Source organism: Rhinoraja longicauda, chromosome 41, assembly GCF_053455715.1.
Source record: "Rhinoraja longicauda isolate Sanriku21f chromosome 41, sRhiLon1.1, whole genome shotgun sequence".
NCBI classification, from domain to species: domain Eukaryota; kingdom Metazoa; phylum Chordata; class Chondrichthyes; order Rajiformes; family Arhynchobatidae; genus Rhinoraja; species Rhinoraja longicauda.
In genome coordinates, this window is record NC_135993.1 from 9,345,351 (window position 1) to 9,367,959 (window position 22,609).

General features: G+C 47.1%; 1 protein-coding gene across 3 annotated transcripts in view; it reads right to left on the reverse strand.

The window, feature by feature from the left end:
* Positions 1-12,028, reverse strand: part of LOC144611886 (metastasis-associated protein MTA1-like) — a 120,290-nt gene extending 108,262 nt beyond the window's left edge. For all 3 annotated transcript variants that reach the window (XM_078431217.1, XM_078431216.1, XM_078431218.1), the window contains exon 1: positions 11,454-12,028. In XM_078431217.1, coding sequence (XP_078287343.1) covers positions 11,454-11,481 — 28 coding nt within the window. In that variant the 5' untranslated portion in view covers positions 11,482-12,028. The remainder of the gene's footprint in view (positions 1-11,453) is intronic.
* Between the last annotated feature and the right edge of the window lie 10,581 nt (positions 12,029-22,609).

A 22,609-nucleotide genomic window follows, 5' to 3' on the forward strand; every position in this document is an offset into this window, starting at 1 on the left:
TGACCCGTGGATCTTAATCAGTGATAGGTGACAAAACTGCCACCTCAATAATTTTCAGCACGGGGTGCCCCGTAAGGATGTGTTCTCAGTCCCCTGCTGTATTCCCCATACACTAATGACAGACAGTACAGCCAAATTCAGCTCTAATTCCATCTACGAGTTTGCAGATGACACCACTGTGGTTGGCCGAATCACGAACAATGACTAGATGAAAAAACAGGAAGGAGATAGAGAACTTAGTGACAGGGTGTCAGAACAATAACCTCTCCCTCAATGTCAGCAATATGAAGGAGCTTGTTATCGACTTCAGAAAGCTTGGTGGAGTGCATATCCCAATCAGCATCAATGGTGCCAATGTGGAAATAATTTACAGCTTCAAGTTACTTGGCATTAATATTTCCAACTAGACGGGCGTGGACCCGTTGGGTCCAAACCTCTCCTGCGGGCCTCGGCAACCCCCATTGGGTCCAAACCTCTCCTGCGGGCCCGGCAACCCCCGTTGGGTCCAAACCTCTCCTGCGGGCCTGGCAACCCCCGTTGGGTCCAAACCTCTCCTGCGGGCCCGGCAACCCTCCATCCAACCCTCTCCTGCGGGCCCAGCAGTCTCCCCGAGGGCCAGGAGAGGGGGGAGAGGAAAGGGGAGAGGAGGCCACTCACCCCGGCCCCGGTCGGCTATCGCGGCGGCCAGCAGCAGGAGAGCAGCCGCAAGGCACTGCAGCGTGTTCGTGCTGCCGACGGCCATCTTCTTTGACCCTCTGCCGCCGCGCTGCACCACGGGAGGAAGGTGTGGGGCACGCTGGGACAGGCGCCAGGCCTCCCGGCGCGGGGGGGGAGGAGCGCATTAAAAAAAGTTTATTAAGTTAAATGCTTTTAAAATGTAACAAAATCTGATCAATCGAGATCGCAGGCGGATGGTGAGTCGGGTGGGCCTAAAATTGTTACGCTATCGTGTACCGTTTTGGCTGTTTTTCGGATACAAATATATTTACAAACACACAAATATACAAGATGAGAGTTTTAGTTATAGAGAGATAATTTGTCGTGGACCAACCACATGGATGCGACAGCCAAGAAACAATAGCCCCTCCATTTCCTGTGGAGATTGAGAAAATTCAGCATGTCTCCAATGAAGTAGAAAAACTCCAAATGCACATAGAAAACACACTGTTGGGCTGAATCACAGCTTGGTTTGGAAATATGAGTGGTGCCACCAATGGCTGCCTCACCAACAGTCTGTCTGTCCCTTCCTTATTTGTGTCTGTTTTGTATGTGTTAAACACATGTTTTTTAGTGTTCGTTTTAGTGTTTGTTTTGTGTGTGTGGGGGGGGCGGGAGTTTCTGATCTCTTACCTCGACGGAGATGCGATTTTTTCTGTATCAATAGACAATAGACAATAGGTGCAGGAGTAGGCCATTCAGCCCTTCGAGCCAGCACCGCCATTCAATGCGATCATGGCTGATCACTCTCAATCAGTACCCCGTTCCTGCCTTCTCCCCATACCCCCTCACTCCGCTATCCTTAAGAGCTCTATCCAGCTCTCTCTTGAAAGCATCCAACGAACTGGCCTCCACTGCCTTCTGAGGCAGAGAATTCCACACCTTCACCACCCTCTGACTGAAAAAGTTCTTCCTCATCTCCGTTCTAAATGGCCTACCCCTTATTCTCAAACTGTGGCCCCTTGTTCTGGACTCCCCCAACATTGGGAACATGTTATCTGCCTCTAATGTGTCCAATCCCCTAATTATCTTATATGTTTCAATAAGATCCCCCCTCATCCTTCTAAATTCCAGTGTATACAAGCCCAATCGCTCCAGCCTTTCAACATACGACAGTCCCGCCATTCCGGGAATTAACCTAGTGAACCTACGCTGCACGCCCTCCATAGCAAGAATATCCTTCCTCAAATTTGGAGACCAAAACTGCACACAGTACTCCAGGTGCGGTCTCACCAGGGCCCGGTACAACTGTAGAAGGACCTCTTTGCTCCTATACTCAACTCCTCTTGTTACGAAGGCCAACATTCCATTGGCTTTCTTCACTGCCTGCTGAACCTGCATGCTTCCTTTCATTGACTGATGCACTAGGACACCCAGATCTCGTTGAACTCCCCCTCCTCCTAACTTGACACCATTCAGATAATAATCTGCCTTTCTATTCTTACTTCCAAAGTGAATAACCTCACACTTATCTACATTAAACTGCATCTGCCATGTATCCGCCCACTCACACAACCTGTCCAAGTCACCCTGCAGCCTTATTGCATCTTCCTCACAATTCACACTACCCCCCAACTTAGTATCATCTGCAAATTTGCTAATGGTACTTTTAATCCCTTCGTCTAAGTCGTATCTCTGTCCGCACTGAGGCCTAACATCATGGCTGCCTTTGCTGGAGATCGACTGGGAGCTCCATCGCGGGAGCCTGCGGGACTTTAACATCACGGAGCTCACGATCCCTGTCGGGGGGTCGTCTTTGGGGCTCCAACCGTAGGAGCCTGCAAGACTTTAACATCGCGGAGCCCGCGGTCTCTGGTTAGAGACTGACATCGGTGACTCCAAACCGCAGGCGTTTCGACCGCCCCGGCGCGGGAGTTGTGATCGCCCCGATGGGGCTTCGACCGCCTATGTGTATGGTTCAACTGCCCCGACCGCAGGAGGATAAAGAGGAAGGAGATTGGACTTTATTACCTTCCATCACAGTGAGGAATGTGGGAGATTCGCTGTGGTGAATGTTTATGTTAACTTTTATGTAGATGTGTGTCTTGTTGCTTTTTTATTTAGTATGGCTGTATGGTAATCTGTATTTCACTGTACCTGAATTGGTACATGTGACAATAAACTGACCTTGAAATCTTGAAACAAGCTCTGCTCAAGACTGCAAGGAATTGCAGAGAGTCGTGGATGGAGCCCAGTCGACACAGACCAAACTTCCCACCATTGACTCCATCTACACTTCATGCTGCCTCAGAAAAGCTCTCAACACGAACAAAGACTTGTCCTACATCTGTCATTCCTTCTTCGCCCTGCTTCCATCCAACAGAAGGCACAGAAGCTTGAATACGGCTTTTTGCCCTCGTCTCATGCTTCTGAACAGTCTTTCATAATCGAGGGTACTTATTTGATTTATCGCCACTCCATTGAGGACACTGGACTTTGTCTCTGGAACTGATGCGCTACAAAACTGAGATTTATATTCTGCACTGTATCTTCCCTTTTGCTCTACCTATTACACTTGAGTTTGACGTGAATGTATTTATGTACGGTATATCTGAATTATAATATGTTGGTAGGTAATTGCAGTAAGTCTTTAAGAGGGCAAATGTCATTTTGGACTTTATTGCAAAGAGATGGAATTCAGGGGGGGGGGGGGGGGGAGAGTTTTATTTCAATTGCACAGGATGCAGATGATGCCAAACCTGGAGTACTATGTAGTTCTGGTCTCTTCAACAAAGAAATCAGGTCTCACCAAAAAGTCACCAAGGGGATCTGATCAACTAGGGAAGTGGGCCGAGCAATACATTTAACTCTAACGAGTGTGAGGTGGTGCATTTTGATTATTTAAAGCAAGGCATGACTTACACAGTACATGGTATTGTAGAGCAGAGAGATCGCGAGGGACAGGTATACAGTTCCCTGAAAGCGATCACAGGTGGTAAAACTCAAAGGTATTTATTCACAAAATGCTGGAGTAACTCAGCAGGTCAGGCAGCATCTCAGGAGAGAAGGGATGGGTGACGTTTCGGGTCGAGACCCTTCTTCAAACTGATCAGTCTGAAGAAGGGTCTCGACCCAAAACGTCACCCATCCCTTCTCTCCTGAGATGCTGCCTGACCTGCTGAGTTACTCCAGCAATTTGTGAATAAATACTTTTAATTTGTACCAGCATCTGCAGTTATTTTCTTACACAGGTGGTAAAACTGACGTTTGGCACGCTGGCTTTTATCCGTAAGAGTATTAAGTACAGGGGGTTGAGTTCATCGTGCCATAGCCGTACAAGACCTTGATGAGACATTTTGAGTATTGTGTGCAGTTATGTCACAATTAACATCTGTTATAGCACCAGAATAGGTCCTTCGACCCAAACTGTCTGCCCACCAAGATGCCCCATCTATCCCAGTCCCACCTGCGATTGGTCCATCTCCCTCTAAACCTTTCCTATCTATGTATCAGCCAAAATGTCTTTTAAATGTTGCTATAGTTCTGGTCAGCTAGCTTGAGAAAGAATATAATTGAGCTAAAAAGAGTGCAGAAAGGACTTACAAAAGGTATTACCGGGACTGAAAGAAGAGTTTTGTGGATAGGCTGGGGCGAGGAGGCTGACCTTTATGGAGGTTTAAAAATCATGACAGGCCAAGGTAAAGTGAATTATCACAGTCTTTTCCCTCCAGAGCAGACTCACCCAGAATAGAAAACATGTTTAAGATGAATGGGGAAAGATTTAAAGGCGACCTAAGGGCCAATTGCTTCCTGCCGCGGTTGGTGTATACATATGGAGCAAGCTGCCAATGGAAGCCACAGTGGCAGGTACAACAGTGAAGTTTAAAAGGCATTTAGCCAGGTGCATGGATAGGAAAGGTTGAAGGAGGGAGAGAAAACGGGCAATTATAGACTAGTTAGTCTGACATCAGTGGTGGGGAAGATGCTGGAGTCAATTATAAAAGACGAAATTGCGGAGCATTTGGATCGCAGTAACAGGATCGTTCCGAGTCAACATGGATTTACGAAGGGGAAATCGTGCTTGACTAATCTACTGGAATTTTTTGAGGATGTAACTAGGAAAATTGACTGGGGAGAGCCGGTGGATGTGGTGTACCTCGACTTTCAGAAAGCCTTCGACAAGGTCCCACATAGGAGATTGGTGGGCAAAATTAGAGCACATGGTATTGGAGGTAGGGTACTGACATGGATAGAAAGTTGGTTGACAGACAGAAAGCAAAGAGTGGGGATAAATGGGTCCCTTTCAGAATGGCAGGCAGTGACTAGTGGGGTACCGCAAGGCTCGGTGTTGGGACCGCAGCTATTTACAATATACATCAATGACTTGGATGAAGGGATTAAAAGTACCATTAGCAAATTTGCCGATGATACAAAGCTAGGTGGCAGTGTGAACTGTGAGGAAGATGCTATGAGGTTGCAGGGTGACTTGGACAGGTTGTGTGAGTGGGCGGATGCATGGCAGATGCAGTTTAATGTGGATAAGTGTGAGGTTATCCACTTTGGTGGTAAGAATAGGAAGGCAGATTATTATTTGAATGGTGTCAAGTTAGGAAAAGGGGACGTACAACGTGATCTGGGTGTCTTAGTGCATCAGTTACAGCAGGCAGTGAAGAAAGCCAATGGAATTGTTGGCATTCATAACGAGAGGAGTTGAGTATAGGAGCAAAGAGGTCCTTCTGCAGTTGTACAGGGCCCTAGTGAGACCGCACCTGGAGTACTGTGTGCAGTTTTGGTCTCCAAATTTGAGGAAGGATATTCTTGCTATTGAGGGCGTGCAGCGTAGGTTTACTAGGTTAATTCCCGGAATGGCGGGACTGTCATATGTTGAAAGACTGGAGCGACTAGGTTTGTAAACACTGGAATTTAGAAGGATGAGAGGGGATCTTATCGAAACGTATAAGATTATTAAGGGGTTGGACATGTTAGAGGCAGGAAACATGTTCCCAATGTTGGGGGAGTCCAGAACCAGGGGCCACAGTTTAAGAATAAGGGGTAGGCCATTTAGAACAGAGATGAGGAAAAACTTTTTTAGTCAGAGAGTTGTGAATCTGTGGAATTCTCTGCCTCAGAGGGCAGTGGAGGCCAATTCTCTGAATACATTTAAGAGAGAGCTGGATAGAGCTCTTAAGGATAGCGGAGTCAGGGGGTATGGGGAGAAAGCAGGAACGGGGTACTGATTGAGACTGATCAGCCATGATCACATTGAATGGCGGTGCTGGCTCGAAGGGCCAAATGGCCCACTCCTGCACCTATTGTCTATTGACATGGGCCACTGCAGGCAAATGGGACAAGCACAGCTATCGTACAGAATAGTAAAAGGCTTGGAAAGAGTGAACGTGGAGAGGAGGTTTCCACTAGTGGGAGAGTCTAGGACTGGAGGTCATACCCTCAGAATTAAAGGGCTTTCTTTTAGGAAAGAGATGAGGAGGAATTTCTTTAGTCAGAGGGTGGTGAATCTGTGCAATTCTTTGCCACAGAAGGCTGTGGAGGCCAAGTCAGTGGATGGTAGGTAGATTATTGATTAGTACGGGTATCAGAGGTTATGGGGAGAAGGCAGGTGATGGGTGTTAGGAGGGAGAGATAGATCCGCCATGATGGAATGGCGGAGTAGACTTGATGAGCCGAATGGCCTAATTCTGCTCCTATCACTTATGGCCTAATTCTGCTCCTATCACTTATGAGCTATCAAACCCCGTTGGCATGGACGTGATGGGCCGAAGGGCCGTTTTCATGCTGTATGACTCTATGACTCCAAAGGGTATGTTCTCCGGGTACATTCCTGGGATGAGGAGACTGTCCTATCACGAGAGGAAAAACAGGTTAAATCTGTATTCTTTGGAGTTTAGAAGGAGTGGCATTACTGAAACGTCAATCTTTAGGAGGCATGACAGGGTAAATGTTGATATGTTTTCATCAGTGGAAGAGCCTTGAAGAGTAAAATATAGTTTCAGTACAAGAGACCGGTCATTTAAAAAAAGATGGACATCGTAGCTCCCTCTCACAGAATGTGGTGAATCCCTGAGTTTCCCTGCCCCAGAGTTATGAAGGCTGCTCATTAGAAGTATTTGGAGTAGAGGGAGATAGATGTTTGAAGGATCAAGAGATTGAGGGCCATGGAGGCCCTCCACATAGTTAGCGTCTGAGGTAAATTTGCCATGATAATGCTGAATGGAAGGACATGCTCGAGTAGTCAGCTGGCCCACTCCCGCTATTATTATTTTTTGGTATTCTAGGTCCATGAGAAACAGGGGGATATCTCTTTAATGACTGCGGTACATTCAGCACAAAAATAATATGGCTGAGGTTACTGTTTGGCAATCATTTCATCCCCAACAACATTTTCCATCCTAATATATCTGATTAAAATCCAAATTAAAATATGAGCATCTATCACCAGCTGTCCCCACCATCCAGGTCATGCCCTCTTCTCGCTGCTTAAGGATAGCGGAGTCAGGGGGTATGGGGAGAAGGCAGGAACGGGGTACTGATTGAGAATGATCAGCCATGATCACATTGAATGGCGGTGCTGGCTCGAAGGGCCGAATGGCCTCCTCCTGCACCTATTGTCTATTGCTACCGTCAGGCTGGAGTTACAGAAGCCTGAAGTCCCACAGCACCAGGGTCACGAAAAGCCACTTTCCTACAATTATCAAGTTCTTGAACTAACTTACACAACCCGAATCCTACGTCGGCAACACAACACTTTGGACCTCTTGCACCAGCATGAATTTGTCTTTTTTTTCCAATTCTATTTTGCACTGATGTCTTGCATCTAAAGCAACAGTCTGTAGCTGCTTCAGTACTAACTTTCGCTCCACAATGAGATCAGAAATAGGATTGAGCACTGACAGCTGCAGTCTTCAACTGCATTTGGAATTTTTCAGATAAAGAAATAGTCCTTGCCCACAGGCAGCAGGATCTGGATCAGTGCCAAGGATATGTAATGCAATACTCTGCAACTGCATTGGATAGGCATAGCTACAACATCCAATAGCTTGGCACAGAACAGGACAAATTATCACTTGGCCTGCACCCCTTCTATATCTTCCACTGCCCACAAATTGTGGTTACAGTGTGGTATCCTTCCAAAGGCACCACATAAGCATATTCACAAGCTCCAGCAACCTTAAGAAGAATGGATTATACAGGTCCATTCGGCAAAGAAAACTCCCTAAATTACAATATATTGGTGTTCTTTCTTTGCCATATTATTTTCCTGGACTTCCTTCCGAACATTATTTAACCACATAAGCTACTATGGTAGACACAAAATGCTGGTGTAACTCGGCAGGACAGGCAGCACCTCTGGAGAGAAGGAATGGGCGACGTTTCGGGTTGAGACCCTCTTCAGACCAAAACATCACCCATTTCGACTTGAAACATCACCCATTCCTTCTCTCCAGAGGTGCTGCCTGTCACGCTGAATTACTCCAGCATTTTGTGTCCATCTTCAGTGTAAACCAGCATCTGCAGTTCCTTCTTATACATTTCTTAAGCTACTGTGGTTTAAGGTGTCAACCTATTATAATCTTTATGGGCACAACTTGGATGGGCCTTAAGGATCTGCCTTGCCAATAACATTCACATCCAGAAGTATTTTAAGATAGAATGCCAAACAGTTTTCAGCAGAGGTCCAACTTGTGTCTCCCATGAGCATTTTTACAGGTTGCAAACATGTGAAGAGCTAATACTGATGGAGGTTATTGCCACCAGGAGGATCGCTGACTCTTCAATCTGAGGCAAACCACCCAGAAAAGTTACACCAACCGAGTTGAGCCTTTGGCTCTTTTGTATTTTATCCCAATTTCCCAATTTAACTGAGCAGAAATTTTCACAGATAAGAAAGGAAAAAAAATCATTCAATCTTGGTAGGAAACAAAAATCGAAAAATTGAGTTTTCTTTTTAACTGGAAAGGTGTTCAGAGGGACTCAAACGTCTTCATGCACATGTCATGGAAAGTTATGGTGCAGGGAGTAATTAGGAAAGTGAACAGCATGATGGTTTTTCATATCAAGAGTTGAGTATGCATCGTACTGCAATTATGAAAGGGTCTGGCGATGCAGTGCCCAAGTATTGTGTGCAGGTCTGGTGTTCCTTTCAAAAGAAGAATATATTTGCAAATAAAAAGTGTGCAATTGAGGTCGTGCAGCGTAGGTTTACTAGGTTAATTCCCGGAATGGCGGGACTGTCATATGTTGAAAGACTGGAGCGGCTAGGCTTGTATACACTGGAATTTAGAAGGATGAGAGAGGATCTTATTGAAACATATAAGATTATTAAAGGGTTGGACATGTTAGAGGCAGGAAATATGTTCCCAATGTTGGGGGAGTCCAGAACCAGGGGCCACAGTTTAAGAATAAGGGGTAGGCCATTTAGAACGGAGATGAGGAAAAACTTTTTCAGTCAGAGTTGTAAATCTGTGGAATTCACTGTCTCAGAAGGCAGTGGAGGCCAATTCTCTGAATGCATTCAAGAAGAGAGCTAGATGGAGCTCTTAAGGATAGCGGAGTCTGGGGGTATGAGGAGAGGGCAGAAACGGGGTACTGATTGAGAGTGATCAGCCATGATCACATTGAATGGTAGTGCTGGCTCGAAGGGCCGAATGGCCTACTCCTGCACCTATTGTCTATTGTCTATAAAGCTTCACAGGATTGAAGATATTGTTCCTACAAGATGAGAGAAAGCAGACGAGGCCAAAAACGCCTTAGTTTTGAAAATGATAAATTATATAATTAAAGGATTTCAAATTCTTATTGAGCTAGACCGAGTAGATGCAACTATGTAGCCACAAGGAACTGCGGACGCAGTTTTTAGGTAGTTTACATAAAATTGGAGAATTCAATGTTTATACCGTTAGGTTGTAAGCTACCCTAGCTGTAGAAAGAATATCATTGAGCTAAAAAGAGTGCAGAAAGGACTTACAAAAGGTATTACCGGGACTGAAAGGTTGTATTACCGTTAGGTTGTAAGCTACCCCAGCTAGAATGTCTAGAATCTGGAGTCAGTCTCAAAGTGAATGGCAACTTTTAAGGATAGACGAGAGCAAATTTCTTCACCCAGAGTTTGTGGACCTGCGGGATTCTCCATCACAAAAGTTGTGAAGGTATTGTCACTGAGTATGCAGAAGACAGAGGTGTCTCGACTACTTGATATTAAGGGAAGGGAACCAATAAATATGGGTTTATTCACAAAATGCTGGAGTAACTCAGCGCGTCAGGCAGCATCTCGGGAGAGAAGGAATGGGTGACGTTTCGGGTCGAGACCCTTCTTCAGACTGATATGGGGTCAGTGCAGGAAAGTGTAATTGAGGTAAAAGCTATGACATTGAATGGCAGATCTGCAAGCACATGAAAAACCTATTCCTTCTGCTTGCATTCTTATGTCAACGAGAAAAAACAGAAAAGAAAAAATGAATTTATTACTTATCATGCCAAAATCAAATACTATGTCAAATATAAGCAATAACAAAGTATAAGCCTTGCATTCACCAGAATATGTTTAGGCTTATTGTTGCCACCTATACTGAGGTACAGTGAAATGCTTTGTTTTGCATGCCATGCAATCAGTTAATACTATAAATAAACACAATCACTCACGTGTAATAAAATAGAGCAAAGGGGAAGATACAGAGTGCAGAATATAGTTCTCAGCATAGCACTTCAGGTCAATAGTGGGCATTTCTATTCATACTATGGCCTAGGGAGCTCAGAAAGAGGGTGGCATTTGAACTTATAAAGAAATAAGATGCAAAGTACAGATGAACAGAATGTGAACATCTGACGACTGCATCCCATTCTTTGGAAGCACACACGAAACCTGATTCGATCAATGTGCACCTCTATACACAGATAACTGTTGATGATATCTATCGCCAGGGTAATTTGACTAATACCCGACTGCATTGTGTTGTGTCCGCTACAACATATTGCTCTGTTTTCAAGAAAGGGTAGCAGTCCATTGCTCAGCATGATCCACTCTGAGATCAACGTTAAACACAACCGTCACATCTCACTAGCAGGCAGAGTACATGAGCTGAATACTTCATTCAAGTGCACGAAAACTTCACAAAGTACAGTCAGGAATTGGGAACTGGTTAGAAAGAGCACAGGGGGATGGTGTAGCCCGAGGCGGTGCGGTGGAGAATGGGAGGATAGTGGACATGGGTGGGTGTGGAGAAAGTGGACACGATCAGGTGTGTAAGGGAAAGCGCGGGATGGCCCTGAGCCCAGGTATAGAGAGGGGAGGGGGAGAAGAAAGGGGCAATGAATGTCTCGGGGGGGGGGGGGGGGGGGAGATGGAGGGGCTGGGATGGTAGTAGAGCGTGGCAAGCAGAGGGAGTCTGGCCCCATGAGATGGGATATGGGGTGGTTGTGGTGCTACAGTTCCTAGAGAAAGGGGGAGAGAGAAAGAGATTGCTTGGCAAAGACTTGTGCGGGGCAAGGAGAGGGAGAGAGAGAGCACGACCCCGGGGAGAGGAAGAGCGGAGCAGTGAATGAAACGAGAACGGGGAAGGGGGGGGGGGGACAAGAACCGTTGCCGGTCACTCTCCTCACGACCAGGCTTCACCGCCGGGCCCAGCTCCGGGCCGCGACCCTCGCACAAGGCCCACCTCAGGGGGTCAGAGCCGGGCGCCATTCTCCGGTCCGGCCGGCCGCCCGCCCGCAGCGTGTGTGTGTGTGTGTGTGTGTGAGACTCGGAGGCCTAGCCCCCTACCCCGGCCCGGCCCGGCACCCACCTCCGACCCGGTACATGTTGGCTGCCATCTTGCTGCGTGCCCTGGCGGGCGGTGCGAGGAGGGGGAAGAGCTCCCGCAGGCCCTGGCGCTCCTCCGGCTCGGCTACTCGGTGTGTGGCTGAGTAGGCCGCCCCGCCGCAGCCGCCGCCACCACCGCCGCCGCGCCGCTCGGCAATCTCCGTGTGCGCTCGACTCCGGGGAGGAGGAGGAGGAGGAGGAGGAGGTTGGTGATGGTGTTGAGTTGTGAGGGAGGGAGGGAAGGTTGGGATCGTCGCCAGGCTCCGCCCCTGGGGCCTGGGCCTGGGATCGGCCCCGTTGCTCCGCTCCGGCCGCTCGTCTCGGCTCGGCTCCGTTCCCGGCGGCGCGATGATGGCCGCGTTGTTGTGGCGCCGGTGGCCGCGGCCTTTCTCCCTCAGTCAGTCAGTCAGCGCCTCGCCGCCTCTCCCGCCCAGCGCTTCCCGTCTCCATGGAAACCCCGCCCGGCGGACGCCTTAAAGCCGGCCTGCCCCACCAGGTCCCCATCAATGGGTGCACAACCCCTCAATTCCAATCATCACTGCAAGGAATGACTGACTGACTGACTGGGATGGGGAAGGGAAAGAAAGAAAAGAAAAAAAGATGGAGACACAAAGAACTGCGAATGAACTCCCAAAGCACAGATGAAAAATGGTGAGGCAAAGAACTGCAGGTGCTGAAATCTTGAGCAAGACACAAAGTGCTGGAGTAACAGCATCTCACTTCGGGTCAGGACCTCTTTGCTTCTTCAGACCAAAAAATGCAAACAAGGAACTGCAGATGCTGGTTTACAACAACAACAAAAAACACAGGGTGCCGGAGTAATTCAGCAGTCCAGGCAGCATCCTTGGAGAACATGGATAAGTGATTTTGGAAGGATGAGAGGGGATCTTATCGAAACGTATAAGATTATTAAGGGGTTGGACACGTTAGAGGCAGGAATCATGTTCCCAATGTTGGGGGAGTCCAGAACCAGGGGCCGCAGTTTAAGAATGAGGGGTGGGCCATTTAGAACGGAGGTGAGGAAAAACCTTTTCAGTCAGAGAGTTGTGAATCTGTGGAATTCTCTGCCTCAGAAGGCAGTGGAGGCCGATTCTCTGAATGCATTCAAGAGAGAGCTAGATAGAGCTCTTAAGGATAGCGGAGTCAGGGGGTATGGGGAGAAGGCAGGAACGGGGTACTGATTGAGAATGATCAGCCATGATCACATTGAATGGCAGTGCTGGCTCGAAGGGCCGAATGGCCTACTCCTGCACCTATTGTCTATTGTGATGCTTCAGACCAAGCCAAAATGTCTCAGAGAAGCTGCCTGACCTGCTAAGTTTCTCCAGCACCTTGTGTTTTTTTTGTAAACCAGCATCTGCAGTTCCTTGTTTGTACGCCTTTTTCAGACTGATTGATTGAAAGATACAGCTTGGAAACAGGCCCACCGAGTCCACGCGACTATCGATCATTCGTTCACACTAGTTCTATGCTATACCATTTTCTCACCTGCTCCCAACACACTTGGGTCAATTTTACAGAGGCTAATCGTTGGGATTTGGGAGAGGACCAGGGCATCCGGAGGAAACACAAGCAGTCACAAGCAGAATGTGCAAACTCCACACAGTCATTGCCGGAGGTCAGAGTTGAAGTTGGGTCTCGAACACTGAGACAGCAGCTCTATCTGCTGCACCATTGTTCCACCCTGACGTGAGTAGAACATAGAAGCACAGCACTAGGTCTGCCGATCTTGATGCTAAGACCAATCCTTATCTGCCTGCATCTAAACTACATCCCACCATTCCAAATGTCTATTAATGCCACTATTGTATCTGCCTCCACCGTCACACCCAACAGCGTATTCCTAGCATTCACCACCCCCCTGTGTAAAAAAACAAGCCCGCATATCTCCTTTAAACATTCCCAATCTCACCTTAAAGCTATGCCCTCTAGTATTTGATATTACCATCCTGGGAAAAAAGTTCTGACTGTCTACCCCATCTATGTCTCTCATAATGTTATATACTTCTATCAGGTCTCCACCACAACATCCAGTGTTCCAGAGAAAATAATCCAAGTGTGTCCAGCCTCTTCCTGTAGCTGATACGCACTAATCCAGGCATCATTCTGGCAAAACTCTTCTGTGTTATGGTTTAAAGGTACAGCATGGAAATAGGCCTCCTCGACCTATCAGGTTCATGCCGTCCATCGATCACCTGTTCACAGGAGATCTGTGTAATTCCACTTTCTCATCCACATTAGGGGCAACTTACTAAGGCCGACAAACCTGTATGTCTTTGGGATGTGGGAGGAAACCGGAGCACCCGGTGTAACCCACGCTGTCACAGGGAGAATGTGCAATGTCCACACAGACAGCGGCCAAAGTCAGAATCAACCGCAAGTCTCCGGCTCTGCGAGGCAGCAGCTCTACCAGCTGCGCCACTGTGCCACCTATATGTGCTGGATATAAGAAAGAAAAGTGGGAGCAGGCCATTCAGCTCCTTGTGCCTGCTCTACTGTTGTCTTGGCTGATCCTTTGCCACCACGCTTCCACTTTCCTGCCCCAACCCATCTTAGAAGGATGCTTGAAGATTTTGGACCTGGCACAAATGGTGTACTAAACAGCAGGATTCGTACCTTCCTACATACTTCTGAGACCCGGGCTACATGCAGCAAGCCTCCTGAGGTGTCAGAGAGGTACTTTAGACTTTAGAGGTACAACGTGAAAACAATCCCACTGAGTCCACGCCGATCATCACCCCATTCCAGGAATGGCGGGACTGTCATATGTTGAAAGACTGGAGCGGAATTTAGAAGGATGAGAGGGGATCTTATCGAAACATATAAGATTATTAAGAGGTTGGACACGTTAGAGGCAGGAAACATGTTCCCAATGTTGGGGGAGTCCAGAACCAGGGGCCACAGTTTAAGAATAAGGGGTAGGCCATTTAGAACGGAGATGAGGAAAAACTTTTTCAGCCAGAGAGTTGTAAATGTGTGGAATTCACTGCCTCAGAAGGCAGTGGAGGCCAATTTTCTGAATGTATTCAAGAGAGAGCTAGATAGAGCTCTTAAGCATAGCGGAGTCAGGGGGTATGGGGAGAAGGCAGGAACGAGGTACTGATTGAGAATGATCAGCCATGATCACATTGAATGGTGGTGCTGGCTCGAAGGGCCGAATGGCCTACTCCTGCACCTATTGTCTATATACTAGCACACTCGGGACAATTTACAATTTTCACCAAAGCCAATTAACCTATGTGTAAGGATGTGGAGTGTGGGAGGAAACCGAGCACTCGGAGAAACCCCACTCTGTCACAGGGAAAACGTACAAACTCCGTACAGATAGCAACCATAGTCAGGATTGAGCCCGGGTCTCTGGTGCTGTAGGGCAGAAACACTACTGCTGCGCCACCGTGCCGCCTAAGGATGCGGTTAAGGATGTGCTCAAAGCCTCTGAAAAAGTGCATGGTTCTCACTGAATCTTGGGAATCCCTGTACATGAACATGCAAAGTGGAAAAATTCCACTAAATTCCACACAGACAGCACCAGAGGTCAGTACTGAACCCAGATCACGGGAAGTAATAGGTAATAGTACATCTAGCTGCGCCACTATCGCCGTTCCCTCCAAAACTCCCATGTCCACTCGTCCCTTCCCACCCAGGCTACTCCCTCCCCAGGTACTTTCCCCTGCAACCGCAGTACATGCAACACCTGTCCCTTTACCTCCCCCCTCAACTCCATCCAAGGGCCCAAATAGTCTTTCCAGGTGAGGCAGAGGTTCACCTGCACCTCCTCCAACCTCATCTATTGTATCCGTTGTTCCAGATGTCAACTTCTCTACATCGGTGAAACCAAGCGCAGGCTCAGCGATCGTTTCGCTCAACACCTCCCCTCAGTCCGAAATTTATCTATCTTGCCGCGCCACTATTCTTCCTCGGTTTCTATGCTGTCAATCTACCATACGGTATCAAATTGTTAGCTGGTATTCATCTGGAACTCAACTGGAACAGACACATAAACACTTTGGCTGCAAGAGAGACTTCTGCAAGATAGCATGTCACAGATCACTGTCAGAACATTCCAAAGCACTTTACTGCCAAGGAAATACTTTGGGTTTGTAATGTAGAACATACAGAGGCAATGTGCACACAGCAAGCTCCTCAGTCTGAAGAAGGGTCTCGACCCGAAACGTCACCCATTCCTTCTCTCCTGAGATGCTGCCTGACTTGCTGAGTTACTCCAGCATTTTGTGAATAAATACCCACAACAGGCAATGTCATCACGGCCAGAGAATCTGCTTGCTTTACAGAAATGAGGCATAAATATTGGCCAAGGCATTGGGAATAATTCCCCTGCTCTTCTTTGAAGGAGTGTTGCAGGTTCTTTGAGGTGGCACGGTGGCTCAGCGGTATTGATGCCTTGTATTGCTTTCAGCGCCCGAGACCCAGGTTCGATCCCGACTACGGGTGCTGTCTGTATGGAGTTTGTATGTTCTCCCCGTAACCCGGGTTTTCTCCGAGATCTTCGGTTTCTTCTCACACTCCAAAGAGGTACAGGTTTGTGGGTTAATTGGTTTTGTATAAATGTAAATTGTCCCTAATATATGTAGGATAGTGTTAACTGCGGGGATCGCTTATCAGCGCGGACATGGTGGGCCGAAGGGCCCGTTTCCACGCTGTATCTCTAAACCGAACTAAACGAAATCAGTTCATATCTTTTGCAACCTACTGTGACCCCAACAATGGTTCAGGGGTACTTTATCATCACATACCGAGCGAGGTACAGTGAAATTCATTTTGAATACAGTTCAGTACAAATATCACCATACATAAACACTTAGATACATCTTAGATAAGCATCTGAGATACAGTACAAGTGTATAGCAGTAGAACACTGAGACAGTATACAGAGTTGCTGGATTTGGCATAATTTTCAAGTCCCAGTTGTAAAAGTTATAGAGTTCTTAACCTGACCATGAAGGCCTGTTATCCTGGCGATGTTGCATGAGACAGTATACAGAGTCGAGAGTCCAGATTTTGCACCATTTTCTAGTCCCAGTTTTATAGGTATACAATTCTTAAACTGTCCGTGATGGCTCATTGGCCTTGCGGCGTTGCAGGGTCGGCCGGGCCAAACGTAGCAGTTGGAGTAGCAGTTGGAGTCCTCTGTTGCTGCTCCACAGCTCTGCACTGCTGAAATGAATGATGCCTGCACTATTGCACTGATTTAGCAGCTCAGATTTGTTTGCACACATGCCTGTGTAGCAGGAATATCCCTTCCAGAGTTTTGCCAACAAGGCCACAGCTGGTAAGAACAGGTCAGAGGCCTGGCATTCTGGCAGGTGCCTCCCCTCCTGATGTCTCACAGAGTTTTCTTCTCCGAAGGGCTCATATTGCCTAAGATATGCTGCCTGACCTGCTGAGTTACTCCAGCATTTGGGGAATAAATACCTTCAAGATATACACAAAGTGCTGGAGTAAATCAGCGGGTCAGGCAGCATTTCTGGAGAAAAAGCAACGGTGACGTTTCTAGTCAGAACCCTTTTTCCGAGAGTTGTCTTTCTGGCTGGTTTCGGGTTGCTGCAACAACACGTTATTAATCCAGTTCAACAAACCATTCAGCTGCTCCAGATGAAGCAGACTGAAGTTCAGTTTACTTTAGTTTAGACACAAAAAAGCTCGTGTAACTCAGCGGGTCAGACAGCATCTCTGGGGAAAAGGAATAGGTGACGTTTTGGATCGAGACCCTTCTTCATTTTAGTTTAATTTATTCTCACGTGTACTGAGGTCCAGTGAAAAGCTTTTTTGTTGAGCGCAGCAACTTCAACAGACCAGAGACCACACACAAATGTGACCTTTGCGACAGAGACTGTCACTCCCGCATTGGTCTCTTCAGCCACAAGCGACACTGCTCTAGCCGAGGTGTGGAGCAAGCAGCCAACTAGGATGCATCACCCTTGGTCAGCCATGACCGAGGGGGGCCGAAGAAAATCCAGTCAGCAATGATTACAATTAAGCCGTCCACAGTTTACAGATACAGGATAACGGGTTAGTGCAAAATAAAGTCCAATTAAAGGTAGTCTGTAGGTCTCCAATAAAGTGACTATCACTTTTCTGACACACAAGTCAGGTCTTTGCACTTTGATTTATGCTCAGTCCCCACCCCATTACCCACCAAGACCACCACCATGTGCATTGACTGCCCCTCACAGGGAAGTGATATCAGGGCACCCGGGAAGTAACAATAAGGATGGGAAGAGTAAACATGAATTTATGAAAGGGAAATCATATTTTTGTGGTTGTACCCAGCAAAAGAAATAAGGTTGAACCAGTCAGTGCTGGGTATATCGGAACGACATGATGAGGGAATAACGTTTAGTGCAAGTAAAGCAGCAAAGTCCAATCAAGGATAGTCCGAGGGTCACCAATGAGGTAGATAGTAGTTCAGGACTGCTCGACTGGATGTGAGAGATATGTGTTTCCATGAACCTATAGTATGCATGGGGGAAGGTTGTGGATATGGTATTGCTGGAAAGTAGAAATGAAGGCTACGTAGACAACAAACACACAACCATAAGTACATTAATATGAATTAATAACAGGCATAAGCCATTCAGACCCTCTTGGTTGATTTCTTTGTAACTTACCCTTCTACCCCAGGTCACCATGAATCCCCTTTGTTATCAAGCATTACAAAGAACTGCCTTAAAATAGTCAAAGACTCTGTCTCCATCATTATTTGAGGAAGACAGTTCCAAAAACTCTTATTCTACTGAAAGAAACCATTTTGTTCAAATTCCCTCTTACATGGGTGACGGGTTTATTTTTAAATCATGACCACATCATTCCAGATTCTTCCACAAAGAGGGAATATCCTCTCTATAGGCATTCTGCAAAAACTCCCCAGGATTTTGTAGCTTTCAGTCAAGATGACACTCACCCTTTTAAATTCCCATGAACACACGGCTAGTCCAACCAACCTTTCCTCACAAGGTGACCCGGGTGCTGTTTGTACGGAGTTTACATATTCTCCCCATGACTGCGTGGGTTTTCTACGAGTTCTTCGGGTTCCTCCCACACTCCAAGACGTACAGGAATGTAGGTAAATTGGCTTGGTAAAATGTTAAAAAGAAATTGTCCCTAGTGTGTGTTGGATAGTGTTAGTGTGCCGGGATCGCTGGTCGGCACGGACCCGGTAGGCCGAAGGGCCTGTTTCCGTGCTGTATCACTAAACTAAACCTTCTCTGTACACATTAACATCCTTAAATACAGACAGCAATATAATACTTTAAATATAGTCTCATCAATGCCCCGTATAACTGAAGTAGAACCCCCTTATCTTTGAATTCAATTCCTTCCATAATATTGATTTGTCAGCCTTCCTATTTACTTGCTGTACCTGCATACTAGCCTTTGGTAAATTATGCAGGACACCCAGAGTCTCAACGTCTTGGAGCTCTGCAATCTAACTTTTTTTTTTGTCAAAAAAGATCATTTAACATTTTCCCACATTACACTCAAGTTGACAGCTATTCTCCCATTATGGGTAACTTTCAGCTGCCAATGAACCCACCAACCTGCACGTCTTTAGGATGTGGCAGGAAACCAGAGCCCCTGGGGGAAGCCCTAAACAGTCACAGTGAGAACATGCAAACTCCACGCAGACAGCAGTAAAGGTCTGTAGGAAAATAACTGCAGATGCTGGTTCAAGTCGAAGGTAGACACAAAATGCTGGAGTAACTCAGCGGGTCAGGCAGCATCTCAGAAGAGAAGGAATGGGTGACGTTTTGGGTCGAGACTTTTCAGTCTGAAGAAGGGTCTCGACCTGAAACGTCACCCATTCCTTCTCTCGTGAGATGCTGCCTGACCCGCTGAGTTACTCCAGCATTTTGTGTGTCCGCCCGCAGTAAAGGTCTGGATCAAACCAGGGTCACCAGATGTATGATGCAGCACTTCGACCTGCCACACCACTCTTCTGTCCTATATTCTCCCATCCACTGTAAATACATAACATGAAAAATCTCACATGGATGCATGAACACAACTCTGTAATCATATGTCTCCACTGATAAACATTGCAATACTTGCTTAAACTATATACGGCCCTTTATATTCTTCTTAAGTGTTCTTCATAAGTTATTTTCTCATAAGCAGCAAATTAAAAACCATTCCTAGAACATTGAACAGTACAGCACTAGAACGGGCCCTTTGGCCCACAATGATTGTGCCGAACATGATGCCAAGTTGAACCGTTCATCTGCCTGCACATGAGCCATATCCCTCTATTCCCTGTATTTCCATGTGCCTATCTAAAATCCTCTCAACACCACGGTAGCGCAGCGGTAGAGTTGCTGCTTTACAGCGAATGCAGCGCCGGAGACTCAGGTTCGATCCTGACTACGGGTGCTGCACTGTAAGGAGTTTGTACGTTCTCCCCGTGACCTGCGTGGGTTTTCTCCGAGATCTTCGGTTTCCTCCCACACTCCAAAGACATACAGGTATGTAGGTTAATTGGCTGGGTAAATGTAAAAATTGTCCCTAGTGGGTGTAGGATAGTGTTAATGTACGGGGATCACTGGGCGGCACGGACTTGGAGGGCCGAAAAGGCCTGTTTCCGGCTGTATATATATGATATGATATGATATGATATGATATGATATTGTATCTGCCTCCACCACCACCCCTGGCAATGTGTTTCAGATCCCACTACTCTGTGTAAAAAAACTTGCTCTGCACTTCCCCATCCTCGCTTTCACCCAACAAACAGCTAACAATGGCCTGTTTCCTTTATCATCGTTACTTTTTTGCATATCTTTCATTCATTGTTCTTTATCTCTGTACAACATCGCCTATATCTCACGTTTCCCTTTCCCGTGACTTTCAGTCTGAAGAAGGGTCTCGACCCGAAACGTCACCCATTCCTTCTCTCCAGGGATGCTGCCTGCCCTGCTGAGTTACTCCAGCTTTTTGTGTCATTCAATAGGAATTGAAATATTATCCTGTGTAAGAAGGAACTGCAGATTTATACCGAAGGTAGACACAAACTACTGCAATAACTCAAGACGGGTAGAGGTGGGGGGGATGGGGGAAAACTGGTGAGAAAAGGCCTGAACAAAACAGGGCTGGCAACTGATGACCTTAGGAAGGGTGGAGGCCATAAAGGCCCATTGTTGGCTGAGTAAGATGTGCTGACGACAAGAGATACAAGGATGCAAACAGTGGAACTCCTATGATGAGAGGGGGGAAAGGATGCAGACGTTACTTGAAATGAGAGAAATCAAAGTTCATAACACTGGATTATAAGCTGCCCAAGTTCCTCCAACTTGTGTGTGGCCTCACTCTGACAGTGGGGGAGGCTCAGGACAGAAAGGTTAGTGTGGGAATGGGAAGGGGAGTTAAAACGTTTGGCAAGAGGGCGATCACGTCGGCCAAGGCGGACTGAGCATTGGTGTTCAGCGAAACGATCGCCAAGTCGACGCTTGGTCTCGCCGATATACGAGAGCCCACACAGGGAGCACTGGATACAGTAGATGAGGTTGGGGGAAGTGCCAGTGAACCTCTTCCTCACCTGAAAGGACTGTCGGCGTCACTTGGCGGAACGTTCCGAATACATACATAGAAAATAGGTGCAGGTGTAGGCCATTCGGCCCTTCGAGCCAGCACCGCCATTCACTATGATCGTGGCTGATCATCCAAAATTAGTACCCTGTTCTTGCTTTCTCCCCATATCCCTTGATTCTGTTAGCCCCAAGAGCTATATCTAACTCTCTCATATATCCAGTGAATTGGCATCCACTGCCTTCTGTGGCAGAGAATTCCACAGATTCACAACTCCGGGTGAAAACATTTTTCCTCATCTCGGTTCTAAATGGCCTAGCCCTTATTCTTACCTTTGGACTCCTCTCGGAGGCCGTGACATCTCTGAACCAGCAAAACAGATCATCCAGAAAGCTGTAGGAAGGAACTGCGGATGCTGGTTTAAACCGAAGATAGACACAAAAAGTTGGAATAACTCAGCGGGACAGGCAGCATTTCTGGAGAGAAGGAATTGGTGACGTTTCGGGTCGAGACCAAGGAGGGTCACCTATTCCTTTTCTTCAGAGATGCTGTCTGTCCTGCTGAGTTATTCGAACTTTTTGTTTCTATCTTCTAATCCAGAAAGTGTCTGGAGCCAAGGGTGCCGGAAGAAGGGGTGGTCGACCTGTACTTTGGAATATCAACCAATAAAGTCAATGCCCTGTAAAGCACTCTGAATCCTTTCCACTGTTGCCTTGCCCTCACCAGAGTGCGAGCCAGTGGCATATGAGGAGCACCCCTTCTTCCAGATGTGCTAACGACAGAGATACAAGGATGCAAACAGTGGAACTCCTATGATTAGGGGGGGGGGGAAGGGATGCAGACGTTACTTGAAATTAGAGAAATCAAAGTTCATAACGCTGGGTTATAAGCTGCCCAAGAGAAATATGAAGTGCTGTTCCTCCAACTTGCATGTGGCCTCACTCTGACAGTGGGGGAGGCTCAGCATTCAAGAGAGAGCTCTTAAGGATAGCGGAGTCAGGGGGTATGGGGAGAAGGCAGGAATGGTGTACTGATTGTGGATGATCAGCCATGATCACATTGAATGGCGGTGCTGGCTTGAAGGGCCGAATGGCCTACTCCTGCACCTATTGTCTATTGTCTATAGGCCCTGAGTGTTTTCACTGGAAGAGAACTAAGCAGCATTGGAGGTGCTGAGGGTAAAATTGGAATAAATGGAAGCCTTTGCTCCAAAGTTGTGCATGTTTGGAAGTTTTGCATTTGATGGTGAAGAGTGGCGGGGTGCAGCTTTAAATCCGGGGTGTGCAAAGGGTTAATCGTGATTCCTGCAGATTGCCTTGATGGAGACGTCACCAATAGAGGTGAGGTCAGATCTGGGGGACAAACACTAACTTGACGAATACACCGTGAGAAATAGTTGGAAAGGCGGCCAGTTGTGCCGCTGCCTGTGCATTGCACCCTGTGCATCCACCCAGGGCAGTGATTAGCCCCGCATAACAGGTTAAAGATGCTAAAACATCAATGAACAGAACAAAGATAATCAGGGGACGAGGAGTGCTACATATTTGGAAACAAAGGTGGTTGGGTCCTCCACGCAAAGTGGCTGATCACTCCGCCTTC